We start from the raw sequence: 17,449 nt of genomic DNA on the forward strand, positions 1-17,449 counted from the left end.
AAATAATTCTTTTTTCTAATAATTAATGTTATGTGTGAAGGAGTGGCGTGGTGGTCAATGAACTCACCCACAATCACCAGAAGTGACATTTCTCAAATCCATTCCATCTATTTTCGTTTGTCAGCCGGGTAGTATTACCTAGTCTCATATAAAAAATATAATTCAATGCTGATTACATGAACGTGTATTAGTTAGAATGTTGTATATTACTTACAGATTATTTACAACCACGTATGAGCTATTCATTTTATCCTAATTAAGTAGTTTCATTCGATTTAGTCTATTTAGAAATTATCGATAATTTTGAACATTTGTTTCTTTGATTTTCATCAGACAATGTTATCGGATTTGTACGAAAACTCCTATTGTCTGACTGAGTGTCTTAATCTCTAGAAGTGTAACTAATTCATCCGACCTGAAATGGGTAGTCGATTACAATACACTCACTGATTGCTAGTTGATCTAGATGACGTCCCATGTTTTTGACCCATTTATTTCACAGCAAGTAATAGTAAGCCAGATAAATAATTTTACCAATAAAATGCCTTGAATAGGTATGAGATTTGAAAGTAGTCAAATTGATTTGTTAACTCGGAATTCCAACTTAAGGCAGATAGAACTAGATAAGCATAATTGAACGTATTATATTTGGAATTCGTAATAAGTGTGAAATAAAGTACAAAGTAATCATCAATTAGTATAAATACCAACTTAGAACTTTTCCATATGTTAGCACAATGATTCAGAGACTAAAGGGATTCAAATATTTTTTTAACATTGCCCGAAAAATCACTAGTCGTTCAATAACAGTTATTCGACTTCATTAACCGATGGGTATCCTGTGATTTCTACCTAAAGATCTAACACCATGATTAACACTTATTTCTTTAATGCTACTTAGAGCTAACAAAAGTCATATTTTGTTATAGTGTCCTCTGTAATCAATATTCTTATAAAACTGTTATTCATGAAGTGAATAAAATCTGATGCTAAGAAGGGGTTACTACTAAGACGAATGTGAAGTGACAGGAAAACACTGAATGACTTAGCGGGGTTAAGTAACTAAATTTTGAAACAGGGTAAAAGATCAATACTTCGCCTTCATTTTATCCACTTAAAAAGTCATACAACAAAGCAACTTTCAAGTACCATAAAGAATCCTCACTGAACTACTCAATCATGTCTAAGTATGACAATGCAGTCAAAAGACAAAATAAAATAATTGTCGCGCTTTAATTTTCGAAATGAAATAAAACATACCCAATCCTGAAAGTTCTGCTTTGGGGACCAAAACCACTAACTGATAAGTAATATCTTTAATTTGAGGATTTAACAGATAATACTTTGGTTTTTATATTGGTGGATATCATATTCCTGTCTTGAATACAATTATGTTTTCACAATTGGAATCAGAAGTCAGTTTAAGTTAGACCACAATTAAAAACTTGGGAGCATTAGACGGCCATTTTGACCTAGTGTGTGAGGGGTGGAAACCTGAAAAGAAACGGAAGACCAAAGAACACACTGAGCCGAGAATCGGAAGTAGACATGAAAAGGATCGCTCAGGACAGAGTTCGATGGAGAATGCCGGTGAGCAGCCTATACTCCTCCACGAGGGGTAACAGGTGTCAGTGATTAATCAATAAATAATACTTAGGAGAGCCTCATATATATTTTCAGCACGGAGCAAAATCTGTCCCACCCAAGGAGACGAGTACCTTATTGATGCCATAGATGTAGAACTTCACAGGCTGCTGAGTTCTAGGTTTATTTCTCCTCTAAATTGTTTCGCTTGAACAACAACACTAGTGGTTTCATGGAAAGATGATGGTAAATAATAAGTATTTGAAGATTTATCCGCCGGTTTAAACAAGGCATTACAGGACCATCTATACCCATTACCTATTCCGGAGGACTTGTTAATGAAGCTGACTGGGTTCACTATATTTTCGAAGATTGATTTCTCGGATGCACATCTGCTAGCAATAAGGACGAATCGAGGATTGGTTCAATATAATGGGCTGCCTTATGGTGTAAAATGCGTTCCAGTAATTCTTAGCAAGTTTTGGAAACTATGTCAAGTGATGTATTATTTGCCATGGAATATATTATTATTATTGCCGATAAAAATGGAAAAGAACGCTATCAATAGTAACAAGTTTCTCCTCGTATCACAGCGTATGGTTTTCACATAATGGCAGAAGAGCGTTCATTTTTTTGCTAAGTATTCGATATTTGAGAACTATTATCGATTCCCATGGACAAAGCGCTGATCTGGAAAAGGTACATGTCATGGTGAATATCTCGCCACGATCTTATGTGAATACGCTTCAGCCATTTTTAGGAATGACTGAATATTATGACAATTTCGTGCCCATTATTCATTTTCTGCAGACTCCGTTTAAATAGAACTGAACTAAGAAGTGCTAGGTGTCTTTTGAATAAGTAAAACGGATCTTAACGTGTGATATGTTGCTCACTTACTAGAACCTAAAACTTAGGTTAATAGTAGCGTCTGTCATGTTCGATTTCAATATTGGATCGGTGAATTTCTCACAAATTTCCTGATAGGTCAAAAAAGTTATATTTCATTATTCATGGACGCTCACTGAGACTGAAAAGAATTACAGTCAAACTGAAAATGATACTTTAGATCTAATGTTTTCAATCCGGAATTTTCGCACGATCGTTTATGACAGAAGTTTTACTTTGCAGACTGACCATGGGTCGCTCCTAAACATATCTGGCAAGGAAGACAGTAACTATTAACACTGACCGGTAGAGCGACTATGCTATTAGAATATGATTCCGATTTGCTGCTGTATCAGACGTTAGTTGGTATTTATTTATTTGAACACATAAATATTGGTACAAGAATGCGCCAAATATATATGCGCCACACAAAACAATGAGAATTTAAAGAGAAGGTAAAGAACAAAAACGAGAGAATAATAACGAAGAGATTGATGTAAGGTGGTGTAATAATAATAACGGCAAAAATGGGGGAATGCAAAGGTACAATCAGAAGAAATCTTTCATTTAAGGAAGACACAACCACTTTTTTTATGAAGAAAGTAAAAGAAGGTTACAGCAGGATCGCCACTGGCTTCTATTCTGAGCCATATCTGATAAAGTCTCTAGCCACTGTGTAGCACCATCTCTCGGACCCCAGCCAGGGAGTTGTGAAGGACCAACACCAGTTAGCCCTTTGTAGCTTTCTTTCATACCACGACATCATGTTATACACTGACCACCTCACCGCTTCTTCCAACCAGTCCCAGAGTCGGCAAATAATGCACGACGTGGAATTCTCTGGGACGACATTCGTAGAACATGTCCTAGCCACCGAAGTCGGTGTTTCAAGATGGTGACACCAATTGCATTATCGTCCCTGTGCTCGAACACACGATCCCGAACCTCTGCATTACTAACGATGTTGCCGGAGCAGCAGGCCAGTTGAACTGCCCTTCGAAAAATTCAGCCGACCGTCCAAGACGTCGATGGATGTTGGTGATTGGCATCCCCTCATCCTCGCAGATTGTTTCCCTCACACCAGACTTCCTGCTGCCAGTGGCTCGGATGAGTTGGAAGAGCTTCCGGTAGTTACCAGATGCAGCTGCTGCTTCCAACTCATTAGCACGCTTCGACCAGCAGGCTTCTCGGTCCTACGTAAGCTTTGCCCAATTTTCTTACGTAATATCCTTCGTTTTTGGTCAGACAGATCACTCGGTAACAAACAAAATGATTGCAAACATGCACACATATTTCAGTTGACCACTCATAGTTGGTATGGTAAATGCAAATAGGTTGTCGCGGTTAATTGAAGATGACCTCCAAGTAAGAGAGTGTTACTGCTTCTGTATCACTCAAGCTGGAAATAAAGTGTTTTGTAATGCTGTCAGAGTCCTACTAGTAACAACAGCAGTGGTAAAAGTAGCGACGATCGATATTTCCCTGTATGAGAATATGAGACACTTTACTGAAGGAATGGAAATGTCGATAAAATGCATCAACATCATATTTGATTACTGTTATGGGGTGAGTCTATCCTAATTTATGACATTTATTTGATGTCTGGTAATTGCGTTACCATTCTGAAATCTTTTTTGAGTCTTCTCTTCTCAGACAGATCACTCGGTATTAAAAAAAGGATTGCAAACATGCACACATATTTTAATTGGCCACTCATAGATTTCTCTGTAAATAAACATATATCAAGATGTCATTGGTCTGCTGTAACCGCGAAAAGCAGAAGTCCATCGATGAACAGAGACAAATAAGCCTTGTGTTTGCGTACATACCTATTATGCGGCGTCAGTAAACGGCCAAAAATTTTTTGCGGCCTGAAATCTATTCTGTACGAAGCCCGTCCACATCTGGAACCCCATTACATATCGGACAAATTTTTGGTAAGTTTGGAATATCTAATGTTCTGGTTTCATATTACGGAACACTATCTGAGCTAACGGAGTTCCGAAATAGTACTATACACAGTCAAATAGGCAGGCATAAAAATTCGATTTTTTCAAACGAGCTCTTTTAAAAGAGCTAGAGTTGAAGAAGTCCTACAGCAGCTCCTAATCTCTCACAGAATTACATCGAACCTAAACTGGTAAATAACCATTCGAAATAATATTTGGTCGATCGATTAGAACGTTTTTTGATGAATCGCATCCGAAAGATAAAATGAGTGGACTACTAAAAAAATACGAAAATAAGTAATTCAAAAGTTCGTGAGTTTATGGCTGACATTTCGGTTTATGCAAGTGGCCAAATTGGATATACGGTTAGATATTTTAAAACACACTAAATAGACATATAAATCAAGTACCAGGTAGAAAAAGCAGTAATGAGTCGTCCAAAATTAAACCTTTTCGGATGGTGGTAATTCTGTGAGAAATTTGAAATTTCATCACCAACACCACCACCGCCACTTTAACTGAGAAGAAACGAATCACAACCTAAGATTACTGTGTACTTTTCATGTTCGAAATTGTAGATGATTTAAACAGTATGAGTAGCTTACAAATAAAATATTGGGGTATAATTTGTTTATTTTGATCAAACGTACGGAAACAGAAAGTGAAAAAAAAACACGGGAAATTAAGTAAACGTCTAAAAATGATTCGAGAATACAACCTATTTGTTAACCTTTAATCTAGGGCTTAGTAATGATATACAAGGGTGTTTTGTAAACTGACAGTAAAATTGTCTACATATACAAGTTACATAGTATAATGGGGTATCACCGAATTTACAGATAAGTCACTTTTAACAGGAAGTGGTTTCACATGTATGGAATGAACAGATTCGCGTACATCTGAATTATCAGTAACAGTACTTTTTGAAGATAAAGCGATGCTATGATTATCGTAAATATTACTATTGTTATCATTATTATTATAATCAGCAGTAGTAGAATGACTACAGGGGTTAGAATTTGTAGATTGCTTGGCTCGATTGAAGTGCATATGTGCTTTCACCAAATCATCTGTGTCTAAGGCTGCCATTAAGCTCAACTCAGCTGCAAGTACAGTTCCAGCAATTATCCGTGATAAATGTTCAGTTGGACGATCGACGCTTAAATCCAGTAAGTCAAGACATGCACGTTGGCCTGGAAGACGTGTACCACCACCGACTGTACCAACTTCTAAACATGGCATAGTAACACTAGCTACCAGTGAGTCATCTGACAAATCAACCTCCAATTGCGTTAAGCAAGATGATGAGTCAACAACCTTCGAGAAAAAACATAAAAAAAGTAAAATCATAATGAACAGGTACTATATGTATTAGGAAATGTATTATTAGATTTTACTTATTCTGATTTTTTTTTCCTGACTTGGGGGGATACAGATAAATTTAATGTGTACTGTATTATAAAATGTCGCAGTTTTCAAACTAAAATTGATTCTGACATTACACTATATAAATCTGTCTTAGATCATTGATATGTTGTTTTATATGATTAGTCAGTACAATCAATAAGTGATTGTTAAAAAGCTGACCCGAAAATAAGGCTATGTTGTAGTAGCCTTTCTATATCACCCCCATAAAAATCATTCTTGTTTGAGTAACCACAACACACAAATAGGCTATTTTCAATGTTATTAACCACTTTGTACCTATTCTCATATGAGTAACTGACATCAGCGTTATGAAGAGTGCAATGTAAATGTTTGAAAGGAAGATGATTTATTGTGAGTTGTGAACTGATAAATTTTATTATCATTCCAAGTAGGTTGTTAGTTATGTTCTTCTGATTGCATCTTAACTTCAACTCAGCATTTACTGAAATACATTGAAAAATAGTGAAAGTTGCAGCCAAATCAAAATATAATCAAATATTACTTTCTATTTGATTAGTAGGCAAAAGATTCTGCAAAAATTACTGTTGTGCGTCCAATCATATGTGCGATATTTAAATTCTATCGTTGACTTATTATTCTAAACTAATTTGGATACACCGTTTTCTAAGCAGAGATGGATGGTGGTTAGTAGTGAAATCGAGAACGCTCGTTTTGTCCTATTTGCAACTCGTCAGCTGGATGTACCTGTGTCCAAGAGTTGAAGTACACTCGGGGCCTCGAACCCAGCACTGTTCACTTCAAACGCCATCGCGTTAACCACTTAGCTAATGAGTTCATATAGCCTGTCTTGTCCAAAAGAGACTGATCATTTGCAATGCTCAACATCAACGGGTAGATTCAAACAACCAATAAAAACGAATTAAACCGTTTTCTGTCAAGTGTAAATCTGAATATTGTTTTAACTAAAATATATGAAAACCTAGGTGGTATGAATATTTAATAATCACATGGCATCTAGTAATACGCATTTCATCGAATCAGTCCAGCGGATTCAGCTTCGTCAACCTTATTAATATCAAACAAAACTCAGTCATTCGAATATCATTATTATCATGGAAGTCAGTAATTAAAAGTTAATATAGAGCAGCACAAAAGACAATTTGAATATACGAAAAATATCTTGTGTGACCTTCGCAACTTAAAAAGTGACCAACGTTGTTAGTATTACAGACTCAAACAACGTGAAATTCACCAAATACTTGTCAAACATTTTTGAAACGTACTAACTTACGGAGTTGTTGGGTTATTTAGAACAATTTGTTAAGGAACTTTTTGATATGTATTTTGAGATTCTTCGAGATAATATCCTATATGATATTCCGACATAGATACTACTGAAGAAATGGGTGAATACAGTTGAAGTAGGTTTTGTTTTATAAGTGCTAAATTATTTGAGAGCGGGAAAAGTCATCACAGTCCTGACACTCAATCAATGTCCAACACAAAATGATGAACTCTATATCTATGGAAACTACATTTCACGCTCCAAATAACAATCAAATAATTCAAATTATTATTATCATTATTATTGTTGTTATTATTATTATTATTTACTACGACATTATTCACCTTCTTTTATTCCTACTCTGTCTATACTTATTTTTTCGACTTATACAGCAGCTTGCTCATGGTGGAAATTCGACTCTATCTAAACGTTCTCGAGTCACTGTCCGGTTAAAAATTGTATGTTACCACCGAATATGAGTACTGAAGCAGTTTTTCTGAAACCACGTGCATCATTCAAACTGGCTGCCTTCAACGTTCGCACACTCATGCAGCTCGGACAACAGATAGGGCTGGCTATGTTTTTAGAAAGTCTTAATATCGATGTTTGCTGTCTATCCGAGACCCGTATTTAAGACTCTGGTGAAGTACTACAAATTCGCTCTCCACCTGTCGCTTCAATAAGCTTGTTTCACGTGCGTTTATCCGGGGACCCTGTGGCATCTTCGTCCGGTCTTGCTGGCGTTAGTGTCCCACTAAGCGCTAGAGCTGAGGCAACACTAATCGATTGGATCCCCATTAACATTCGGTTATGTGCTGTTAGATTAGAAAGTTCCATCAAAGTGAGAAGAAATCGGCGTGAGAAACGATGTCTTTTCGTCATCTTCGCCTATGCCCCGACAGATTACAGCCCAGATGCAATCAAGGATGAATTCTACCACCAGTTAACTGTTGTTCTCCAGAAAGTGCGTTCGACAGATATTGTATTAGTAGCCGGAGACTTGAATGCTCAGGTCGGGCGTCTAGGCACAGAAGAGAGTCGTTTAGGTGGCGAATGGGGACTTGTTGGTCGCAGGACAGATAACGGGGACCGTCTACTGCAACTGTCCACAGACCACAACCTGTTTCTGGCTAGCACTAACTTTCGGCACAGTCATCGCCGATGTCCCACCTGGCATCCTCCTTCTGCATCTCAAGCCTGGATTCAGATTGATCACATCGCGATCAGCTACCGCTGGCGTGGTTGTGTACAAGACTGCCGCTCCTTTTGGAGTACCTATCTGGACTCTGATCATGCCTTGGTCTGCGCCAATCTTACTTTACTTCTCAGTGGACAACGAAGTGACCGCCACCAAAGGATTGATGTCAGCAAGTTGGTTGCAACTTCTGTTGCAAGTAAGTATCGAATCGAGCTAGTTTCTAGGCTAGCTACCATTCCACCGAAAAGTATAGATGAACATTGGTTGCAACTTCATGACATCATCAAAATGGCGAGTAAAGCCGCTTGCGGCTTCACGAAACGTCCCGCTTATAAGCACTGGATTTCTTCTGGTTCCTTACAACTCATTGAAGCCCGTCGGTCTACTCCGGGTGACCGTGAGTTTGGCCACAAACGAAGGATGTCACGTAATGAAATTGAGCAAAGCCTGCGTAAGGACCGAGAAGCCTGCTGGTCGGAGCGTGCTAATGAGTTGGAAGCAGCGGCTGGATCTGGTAACCACCGGAAGTTCTTCCAACTCACCCGAGACACTGGCAGCAAGAAGTCTGGTGTGAGCGAAACAATCTGCGAGGAGGTGGGGATGTCAACCACTAATATCCATCGACATCTTGGACGAAGGGTAGTTCAACTGGCCTGCTGCTCCGGCAACATCGGTCAGACTGTCCTACTCTCCATGGCCGGTGACAACTGATCCACCAAATGAGGAGGAAGTCTGCAAGGAACTCCAACTCTTGAGGCGCTACAAATCACCGGGCCCAGGTGACTTACCTCCGGCTCTTTTTAAAGATTGTGGTGATTTTCTCACCAAGGAATTGACGACGTTGTTTACAAAGGTTTGGGAACTAGAGAGTGTACCAACGTCATGGAATGAGTCGATAGTTGTCTCTATCTTTAAAATGGGTTCACGTCGTTCCTGTAACAACTATCGGAGGATAAGTCTACTTCCGATTGCGTCCAAACTGTTGGCTGCCGTCATACTTTGTAGGTTGTTCAAAAACGCGAGGAAGATTGACTCGCGAGGAGCAGGCTGGGTTTCGTTCCGGTCGAGGATGTATTGATCATATCTTCACCCTCCACCAAATGTTAGAACACCGCCATACTTTTCAAAGGCCAACAATCGTAGTGTTTCTTGACATCAGGGCTGCCTTCGATTCGTTGGACAGGACTGTTCTCTGGGATTGTTTATTGAAGAAGGGTGTGCCTGAGATGTTTATTAACATCTTATAGGCCCTATATACAAACACCTCAGGCAGAGTGAGGGCATACAACCACCTCTCTCCATTGTTCCATTCGAGCAGTGGGGTTAGGCAGGGATGCCCAATCTCACCATTCCTCTTCAACTTTGCCATCGATAACATTCTGGAAACAGTTCTGATGGATGTAAGTAATGGCGGCGTGGATCTGTTGCTTCGAGAAAGACTTCTCGACCTTGAGTATTCGCATGATAATGTTTTACTCTGCGATAATGCCCAAGCCATGCAATCCGCACTTAATCAGTTGGCAATCAGTGTTCGTAGGTATGGTATGTGCTTTGCATCTTCGAAGTGCAAAGTACTTCTACAAGACTGGCAGGATTCTAATCCTGTACTCACTCTGGATGGTGAGCAGATAGAAGTAGTCGAGAAGTTCGTGTATCTGGGTAGCTGCATAAGTGCTGGTGGTGGCGTGAGTGATGAGATCAATGCACGTATAGTGAAGGCTAGAGTGGCTTATGCCAATCTAGGCCATCTTTGGCGCCTTCGTGATGTCAGTCTGGCTGCAAAAGGTCGAATCTACAACGCGTCGGTGAGAGCAGTTCTGCTCTATGCTTGTGGAGCCTGGCCTCTCCGAGTTGAGGATGTTAGACGACTCTCTGTGTTTGATCATCGTTGTCTCTGGAGGATTGCTGACATCCAGTGGTAGCACCATGTTAGTAATTCAGAGGTTCGGCGTCGTGTGTTCGGGCATGTTAGGATAGTCGGAAAAATATACCAATAATTATTGTGTTAAGTCTACGGTGGCCTTGGACCTTAAATGTACATTTCTTATTGGTCGATGTTTACTTCACTTGTTAAATATTGTACAAATGTTGTTTCCTACTTTATGGTACGATGTGGTTTGTTTGCTTGGTATATAAATAGAGTATGTTTGAAATACAATGATTCATAACTCAGAGGCTGTGACTTGTGTTCTTGACTCAACTGGCTAGGACAGACAGCGAAGCAGGGCCAATCAGGGCACTAGGTCGTCCCTTACGTGTATTACGTGTCACTGTCACAGAAGCGATCGATATAAACGCTGCCTATCATAACCTGCAGTCACACCCGTTACAACAGGGCACAGGGACGATAATGCAATTGGTGTCACCATCTTGAAACACCGACTTCGGTGGCTAGGACATGTTCTACGAATGTCGTCCCAGAGAATTCCACGTCGTGCATTATTTGCCGACTCTGGGACTGGTTGGAAGAAGCGGTGAGGTGGTCAGTGTATAACATGATGTCGTGGTATGAAAGAAAGCTACAAAGGGCTAACTGGTGTTGGTCCTTCACAACTCCCTGGCTGGGGTCCGAGAGATGGTGCTACACAGTGGCTAGAGACTTTATCAGATATGGCTCAGAATAGAAGCCAGTGGCGATCCTGCTGTAACCTTCTTTTACTTTCTTCATAAAAAAAGTGGTTGTGTCTTCCTTAAATGAAAGATTTCTTCTGATTGTACCTTTGCATTCCCCCATTTTTGCCGTTATTATTATTACACCACCTTACATCAATCTCTTCGTTATTATTCTCTCGTTTTTGTTCTTTACCTTCTCTTTAAATTCTCATTGTTTTGTGTGGCGCATATATATTTGGCGCATTCTTGTACCAATATTTATGTGTTCAAATAAAATAATAAATAATGTCCAATCCCTTTGATGAATAGATGTTTGACAAATACATTTGTGGGGTGGGGGGTTGGTAGAATTTCATTTACTGACCTGAGTTTCATATAGACAACCATAAAAGTTAAGTGACTCATTCATATTGCAAATTAAATTTGTTAAGCACACTTAAACGTAAATGAATGTGAAAAAATATGTCTCATCGAGAATAAACCTTGATATGAGTACGTTTTGCATAAATGGGTCAGATGGGCGGTAAGTCCGACTAGAGAACACCATACAGTCTCTAAAAAATCGGAAAACAGACTAATGTAGATCTTCCTGTCAACGTTTAAATTCTAGAGAATACAACTATGAAATGAAAAGTGCTACAAACTTGATGAAGCCTACAAACGCGAGTTCATAATGCATGATATTTCAATTACGAACTAACCGAAAATTCTCCTACTTCATGCAGTGAAAATAATAACTGAATGAATAATCAAATTTAGTAACGATATTAATGAATAACTAGGCCTTATTTATTCTCAATGCACAACAATAAAACCATAAGCCTGGCTTACCTCATTGAGTTTCACATAGTTACGTGAATTTCGCATTGCATTCTATTTTTATCTACATTGCTAAGGTAAATGTTGTGGTACAGGATATATATATAATCGATTGTATAAAGACAAACACATCCGTGGATCCTCATACTCCAACCGTATCTTTTTTGAACACCAATGGAACTTTTCAGATGAGCAAGAACTGGCAGCCAGCCAAAAATCAAAATAAATTAAAGGCCACAAACTGTGTGCGTTCAAATCACCTATAGCTGCAACTAACTTTCCAACTTCCACACATTTCAGAACGATGACTGTATGAGTCATTTCTAAAAGATACAACCATCGTCAGTTGGTTACAATAGGTTTCATACACCTCTCATTCGCGCTAATGATGTTATTGCTATATAGCCAACTTTGCTTATCAGAAGCCGATAATATGTATTATCAGTAGTGATGCCTTTACATGAATTCGAGAAGTCGAACGTGTTTTCAGTTGAAAGTGATATGACGAGGTTAATGAAGGAAAATTAAATCAGTACGAAAATCAATAAGAATTGTACTGCAAATGCGACCACATAGCAATATATTGATTCATTAATATTCAATTTTCAGTAGATCAAATTATATGAACCAGAAAGTAAGTAAATCAGAGAAAGAGTGGTATACACAATATCAATTTCAAATTGAGTCCATGCTGAATTTCACTTCAGGGCTGGTGTGTGTCAACACGTGAACCAATAATATGGAGTCAAGTAGTTGAACGCGTCGACCACTTTACTTATCTCGGAAGTCGCACCAGCTCTGGTGGGTTGGTGTGTAACGAAATCATTGGCTGAGCGTCTGAAACACTAGTTGATTCAGATTACCTGGTTGCGTGTCTATGCAATAACAGAGACCAGTGATTGGAGAATGAGTGACAGCTCAGAACCGATTACAATATCTCAGATGAATTCACGATTTATCTTCTAGATCTCGAATCCCAGCATTGTTCCATACATGCCTTTTAATTGTTTATGTGTTAACTAACACACATAAAACCTTAAAACACTTAGGTATATAATGTTTACTACAACATACACTTACTACCTACTTGACGCTAGTTCCAGTATGATTATGAGCATCATTTATTAATGCAGTTATCCTTCGAATACTTGATTACTCTTGTTCTAAATGCACCCTCATGGTTGGATCTCATGAAACCCTATTGGTGACACATAACGTTCCCAACATATTTCGTATCAAGCTTCTTACATCCCGTTTTTTGAGTTCACTATTTAACGGGTCTAGTCCAAGAATAACATATGTGATTATCCCGGAGTACATTAAAATAAGAGTCAGATGGGTTACTACAGATGATAAGCCCGACTAAAGAACATGATACAACCCATATCTCAACAAATTTTCAAGTAGACTTAGACACACAGATTACCCTACCAACGTTTTAACTCCTGAAATCACAACTACAAACTTGACGTACGCTGAAAATCCGGTGTATTATACTGTCTCATGTCATCAGTGTACACAGTGTCGCCGAAGTAAGTATACAGGAAGTTGACATCTTCATTCACTTGACCTCACCTAGCCATTATGTCGAGTCGACACAAAATAGCTATAGCATATTTGGAGCAGTGACACCAACTTATTGTGGTCTTGCCGGTATAGGTATGTACTAAGTCTGAAAGAAAAACAGGCAATTTCTGACTGGATACTTGTCAGTAGTCGATTATATGCTGTCTGTCTAAAAAGGTAAAGCAAAGAATCTGAAAAATAGGGACACGCTGTTCCTTCTTTGTTGTTTCAGCCCGTATGCAGTAAAAGATGAGCTTTGCAGGAGAATTTATGACCTCCATCAAAGCCAAGACGCTCAGATGTTGTAGTTGGTTTCAGCGCCTAAACTGGTAGGCTAAGTCAAGTGTCACGTGTACTCAATCACCGCCTACCTTGACAAGCGATGTTGTGTGGTGTAGTAGTTAGTTAAAACAAACTCAGGGGCGGCCGAACAAAAACATGGCATCAGTCTATGAAGTCATTGACAACTGGGCTGAGCTACGTTAACTGGTGTAGACTGCCTGTTTAGGGTCCACGTGATTATCCTAGACAATGGTAAGAAAATTGAATGATATGGCTCAAAATCGTTCGCAATGGTGTAGCTGTATCCATTCTCATTCTTCCCACAAATCCTGAACTTCTGGATTCCTTACAACATTTTTCACTTTTTAATTCACTAATTTATATTTTCTTCTCGGATTGCATCTTCGATGCCTAATCTCTTCTATTACCATTGGTACTGTTACTACCTACTACTATTTAAACGGCTACAAATACAGTAGTAACATCCACCAACAACCTAAATCAAAAGGCTAAGAAAGACTACTGAACTCTAGTGGCATCTACTGCATTAATAGACCCTCAAAAACTCAACTCCACGGACTTGAAAAGCAATGAAGAGAGATGACAACTAAAACTTAGACTAACAAAACGTTTATCTAATCATCCTGAACAATGGCGAGCTACGAGAGCTAAACAGATAGCAAAGATAGTAGCGATATGTAACAGTAAACAACTATTCCTACATCTCAAGGAAATAGCTATTAAAATGGCAGCTGTTAAGGAAACTGTCTTAGATAAAAGACAGGATCATTATTCACTTTTGATCTGAGTGATTAGACCAAGAAGTTATGAATCGTTGCATTTTTGCACTGAATTTCACAAGATAAATCTAAATGGGTATGCTGTATAAGATTCCGTACTATTTATTTGATATCCTAAAGGGAATAATCAATGCCTATGTGTTATAATATTTAGATTACTTCTTAAGATGCTCAGCGAATGTTTGACTTTAAACATTCTTCGTATTTCCCAAAAGTGGATATATTGTATAAATGTGAATAGATAGATAATAATCAATTACACTGAACATACTTGAGCTAAATCTTGTCCCGTAGCTGCAAACATTCCAGCAATAATATTTGCTGCATGTGCATTACATCCCATCATACCAGGACAACCGGCCATTGCAGATCCAATCCAATTTTTGGAATGAGTTAACCGAGCTAATCGTTGTGCATTGGTATGTAACACTTGAGCCAGTACATCAGCTGATAGATGAGCTTCAGCAATAACAGATTTACCACGACCAAGAATTGTATTTATGGTAGCTGGCTTCTTATCTGTACACATATTTCCACTTAAAGAAATAACCTACATTGATTCACACATCAGTTAAAGAACAACATGGATGAATTAAATAGCGTACAAAGTAATCACAGAACAATTAATAATTTAAGATATCATACTCGAAACTATTATGACACAAATTGTACTATCAAATTACAGAGATAATCTCACGAGAAAAAAAACGATGGTTGACTCATTATCGCACTTATTTGAAAATCTAGTAATCCCATCAAATGATATACAGGTTTACGAGATTGTGTCAGTGTATCAAGGTTTCATTTTATACATATAGAAGTTAATAAACTAGAAACAAAAGTAATCATGAATAGGCAAATTCATTCTTCATCAATTACAATTCCTTACACTTAGAAGTTGCACTGTGACCACGTAAGCTATTATGCAAGTTTTAGAAGAGATGACAGAGAACTAGTTTATAGATCCATAACTGGTAATAGAAAGTATTCATCACAAATATATGCAATATTTTATTTTTTTTAGTTGCTGTGTTAACTGTCTTTTAATACATATATACTATATTCTAACATAAATATGAGATTAAGATCTAGAGAACATAAAACTATCGTTGGGGAAGTAAATTATAGAATTTCGTGCGGTAATATAATAGAATCAAACGTCGGTACGTATATGACATAGAACACCAAAATAATAAACCCACTTACTTGCATATTACTGAAATATTTTTGTAGACAATGCAAAGCACTGTCAGTGGCTTTACTAACCATATTCATACCCATAGCATCACCTGTACGTGCAGCAAATCGAATATGAATATATCGACCAGCCTGTACAAAAGGGAAAGAACTATAAATACTGACATGGAGACTTTTATTCAATACACGATAGTAATTGGATAAGGCCCAAATATGTAAATACGGTTCTATAGATAGGTATCTGTTTTGCTAAAGAAACTTAGTTGCTTGCAGCAATAATCTTAAACTCCGGTACAACAATGAATTTTCACACTTAACTATAAATTTTTCTGTGTAATTATGTTGAAATTTGAGCTCCTTGGATATTTTAGAATGTCTGTTGAAATCACATGACGAGTGGACAGAATATGAAAATGAATACAACCGAAAGTGATGTTGTACTTTCTTCAAATAAAAAAATAAGGATTAGTTTAAAGTGATAGGTCATAGTTGTAACAGATGGTTAGTTTATTTTTAAGCATATGAACCAAAAATGTTTAGTAAACTAAAATCTAGCTTTCATCAGATGGAACACCAAATACTTTTGCGTGGTATGTTGTCTGAACTATCATTAGGAAGTCATTATTTCTCACCATCGATACGTAATAATTTAGTCTCATCGGTCGCACAAACACTATATAACTAGTGTGGAACCGATCAACTTATGTTTAAACATATAGCAACACAAATGAGACATACAAAAATGTGAGCGCTAATACATGAGTAAAATGCATAGGTTTAGAGAGTTTTCATCATGGATTGACATCAACTGAACGACAGCTAAAACCTCAGGATGAATGAAGAGTTTGTTCGACTTTTGGAGCCCTTCAAAAATTTCAACCATAATGTCATACAGGGGATTATTTAGTATATCAAGAAATTTAAATAATGTGATGAGAAGACGTAATAATCAGTAGAAGAGATGATGATTTTATCAAATGTTTTGTATATAGAGAGTCAAAATGAACAGGAAGATATCTTAGCTTTCACAGTCACTGTCTAATCCGGTACAAATGTGGATTAATAAAGGACTTATTCAATAGGATCAGGCGTATTCATACTAGCGATACTGTTGAGGGAGAAGTAAAGCTCTTAGCGGAAACATTGACGAGTAAAGGTTATTAATTAAAGTTAACGAAGCGTTAAAAAGGTAACAATGTGATGAGACACCCGACAGTTTCGGCACCAAAAAAGTCTATACTACCCTACCATTCAGAGGTGACTTAAATAGTTTTACAATGAAACCAATAATTAAATTAGCTATCAGTAAGAAATTTTACGCGACCTAATTCATGACTATCGAAGAATCAAGGTCTATGCTTCACCAAAAACTCAAATAGAACTTAAGGGATTGTGTTCCATCCTAATGAATCCATCAGTTTAAGTGCATGCGTGGAAAAGCATACATACGGAGGAGCAATCATGATCTGCAAGTAAGGGTGACTGAACATATACCTAAACGTTTGAAAAAAAACAAATGAATTTTAATGGCCAAATGAGATCACAGAATACACAAATATCTTCCTTCATTGCGGGACATTTGGTTGATACCGGTCATAGGATTGACATCAAGTCAGCCTTCGTAGATTTATGCAAAAGTGTTCAATAGCGTAGACTAAGGTTTATTGAATACTTGGCTATACGAAAACTGAAACCCCCCTTTATGCATTCAAAAAAATTTTCATACCCTTAACCCACCGTGATAATACTGATTTACAATCCATAGTGGTTTTCACATTCCGTACTTTATTATCTTTTTTCCTCTTATCTTTTAACTTGTCGAGTTGACCTTTAATTTTCCATATATAATGTTTTAACAAGCATATGTGTGATCAGGTGG

The 17,449-nt window shown here is 37.7% G+C and overlaps 1 protein-coding gene across 3 annotated transcripts in view; it reads right to left on the bottom strand.

Annotated features, from left to right (window-relative positions):
- Positions 1-1,726: 1,726 nt before the first annotated feature.
- The window catches only part of MS3_00003002 (3-hydroxy-3-methylglutaryl-coenzyme A reductase), a 38,025-nt gene continuing 22,302 nt past the window's right edge, over positions 1,727-17,449 (bottom strand). For 2 of the 3 annotated variants that reach the window (XM_051210681.1, XM_051210680.1), the window contains 3 exons: positions 15,580-15,702; positions 14,645-14,923; positions 5,037-5,738 (listed from right to left, as the gene is read on the bottom strand). In XM_051210681.1, the coding sequence (XP_051070698.1) occupies positions 5,226-5,738; positions 14,645-14,923; positions 15,580-15,702 (915 nt within the window). In that variant the 3' untranslated portion in view covers positions 5,037-5,225. Of the gene's footprint in view, positions 5,739-14,644; positions 14,924-15,579; positions 15,703-17,449 lie in introns of all 3 variants that reach the window. The other variant, XM_051210679.1, reaches the window with a different exon arrangement.

The sequence above is a fragment of the Schistosoma haematobium genome, chromosome ZW, assembly GCF_000699445.3.
Source record: "Schistosoma haematobium chromosome ZW, whole genome shotgun sequence".
Taxonomy (NCBI): Eukaryota; Metazoa; Platyhelminthes; class Trematoda; order Strigeidida; family Schistosomatidae; genus Schistosoma; species Schistosoma haematobium.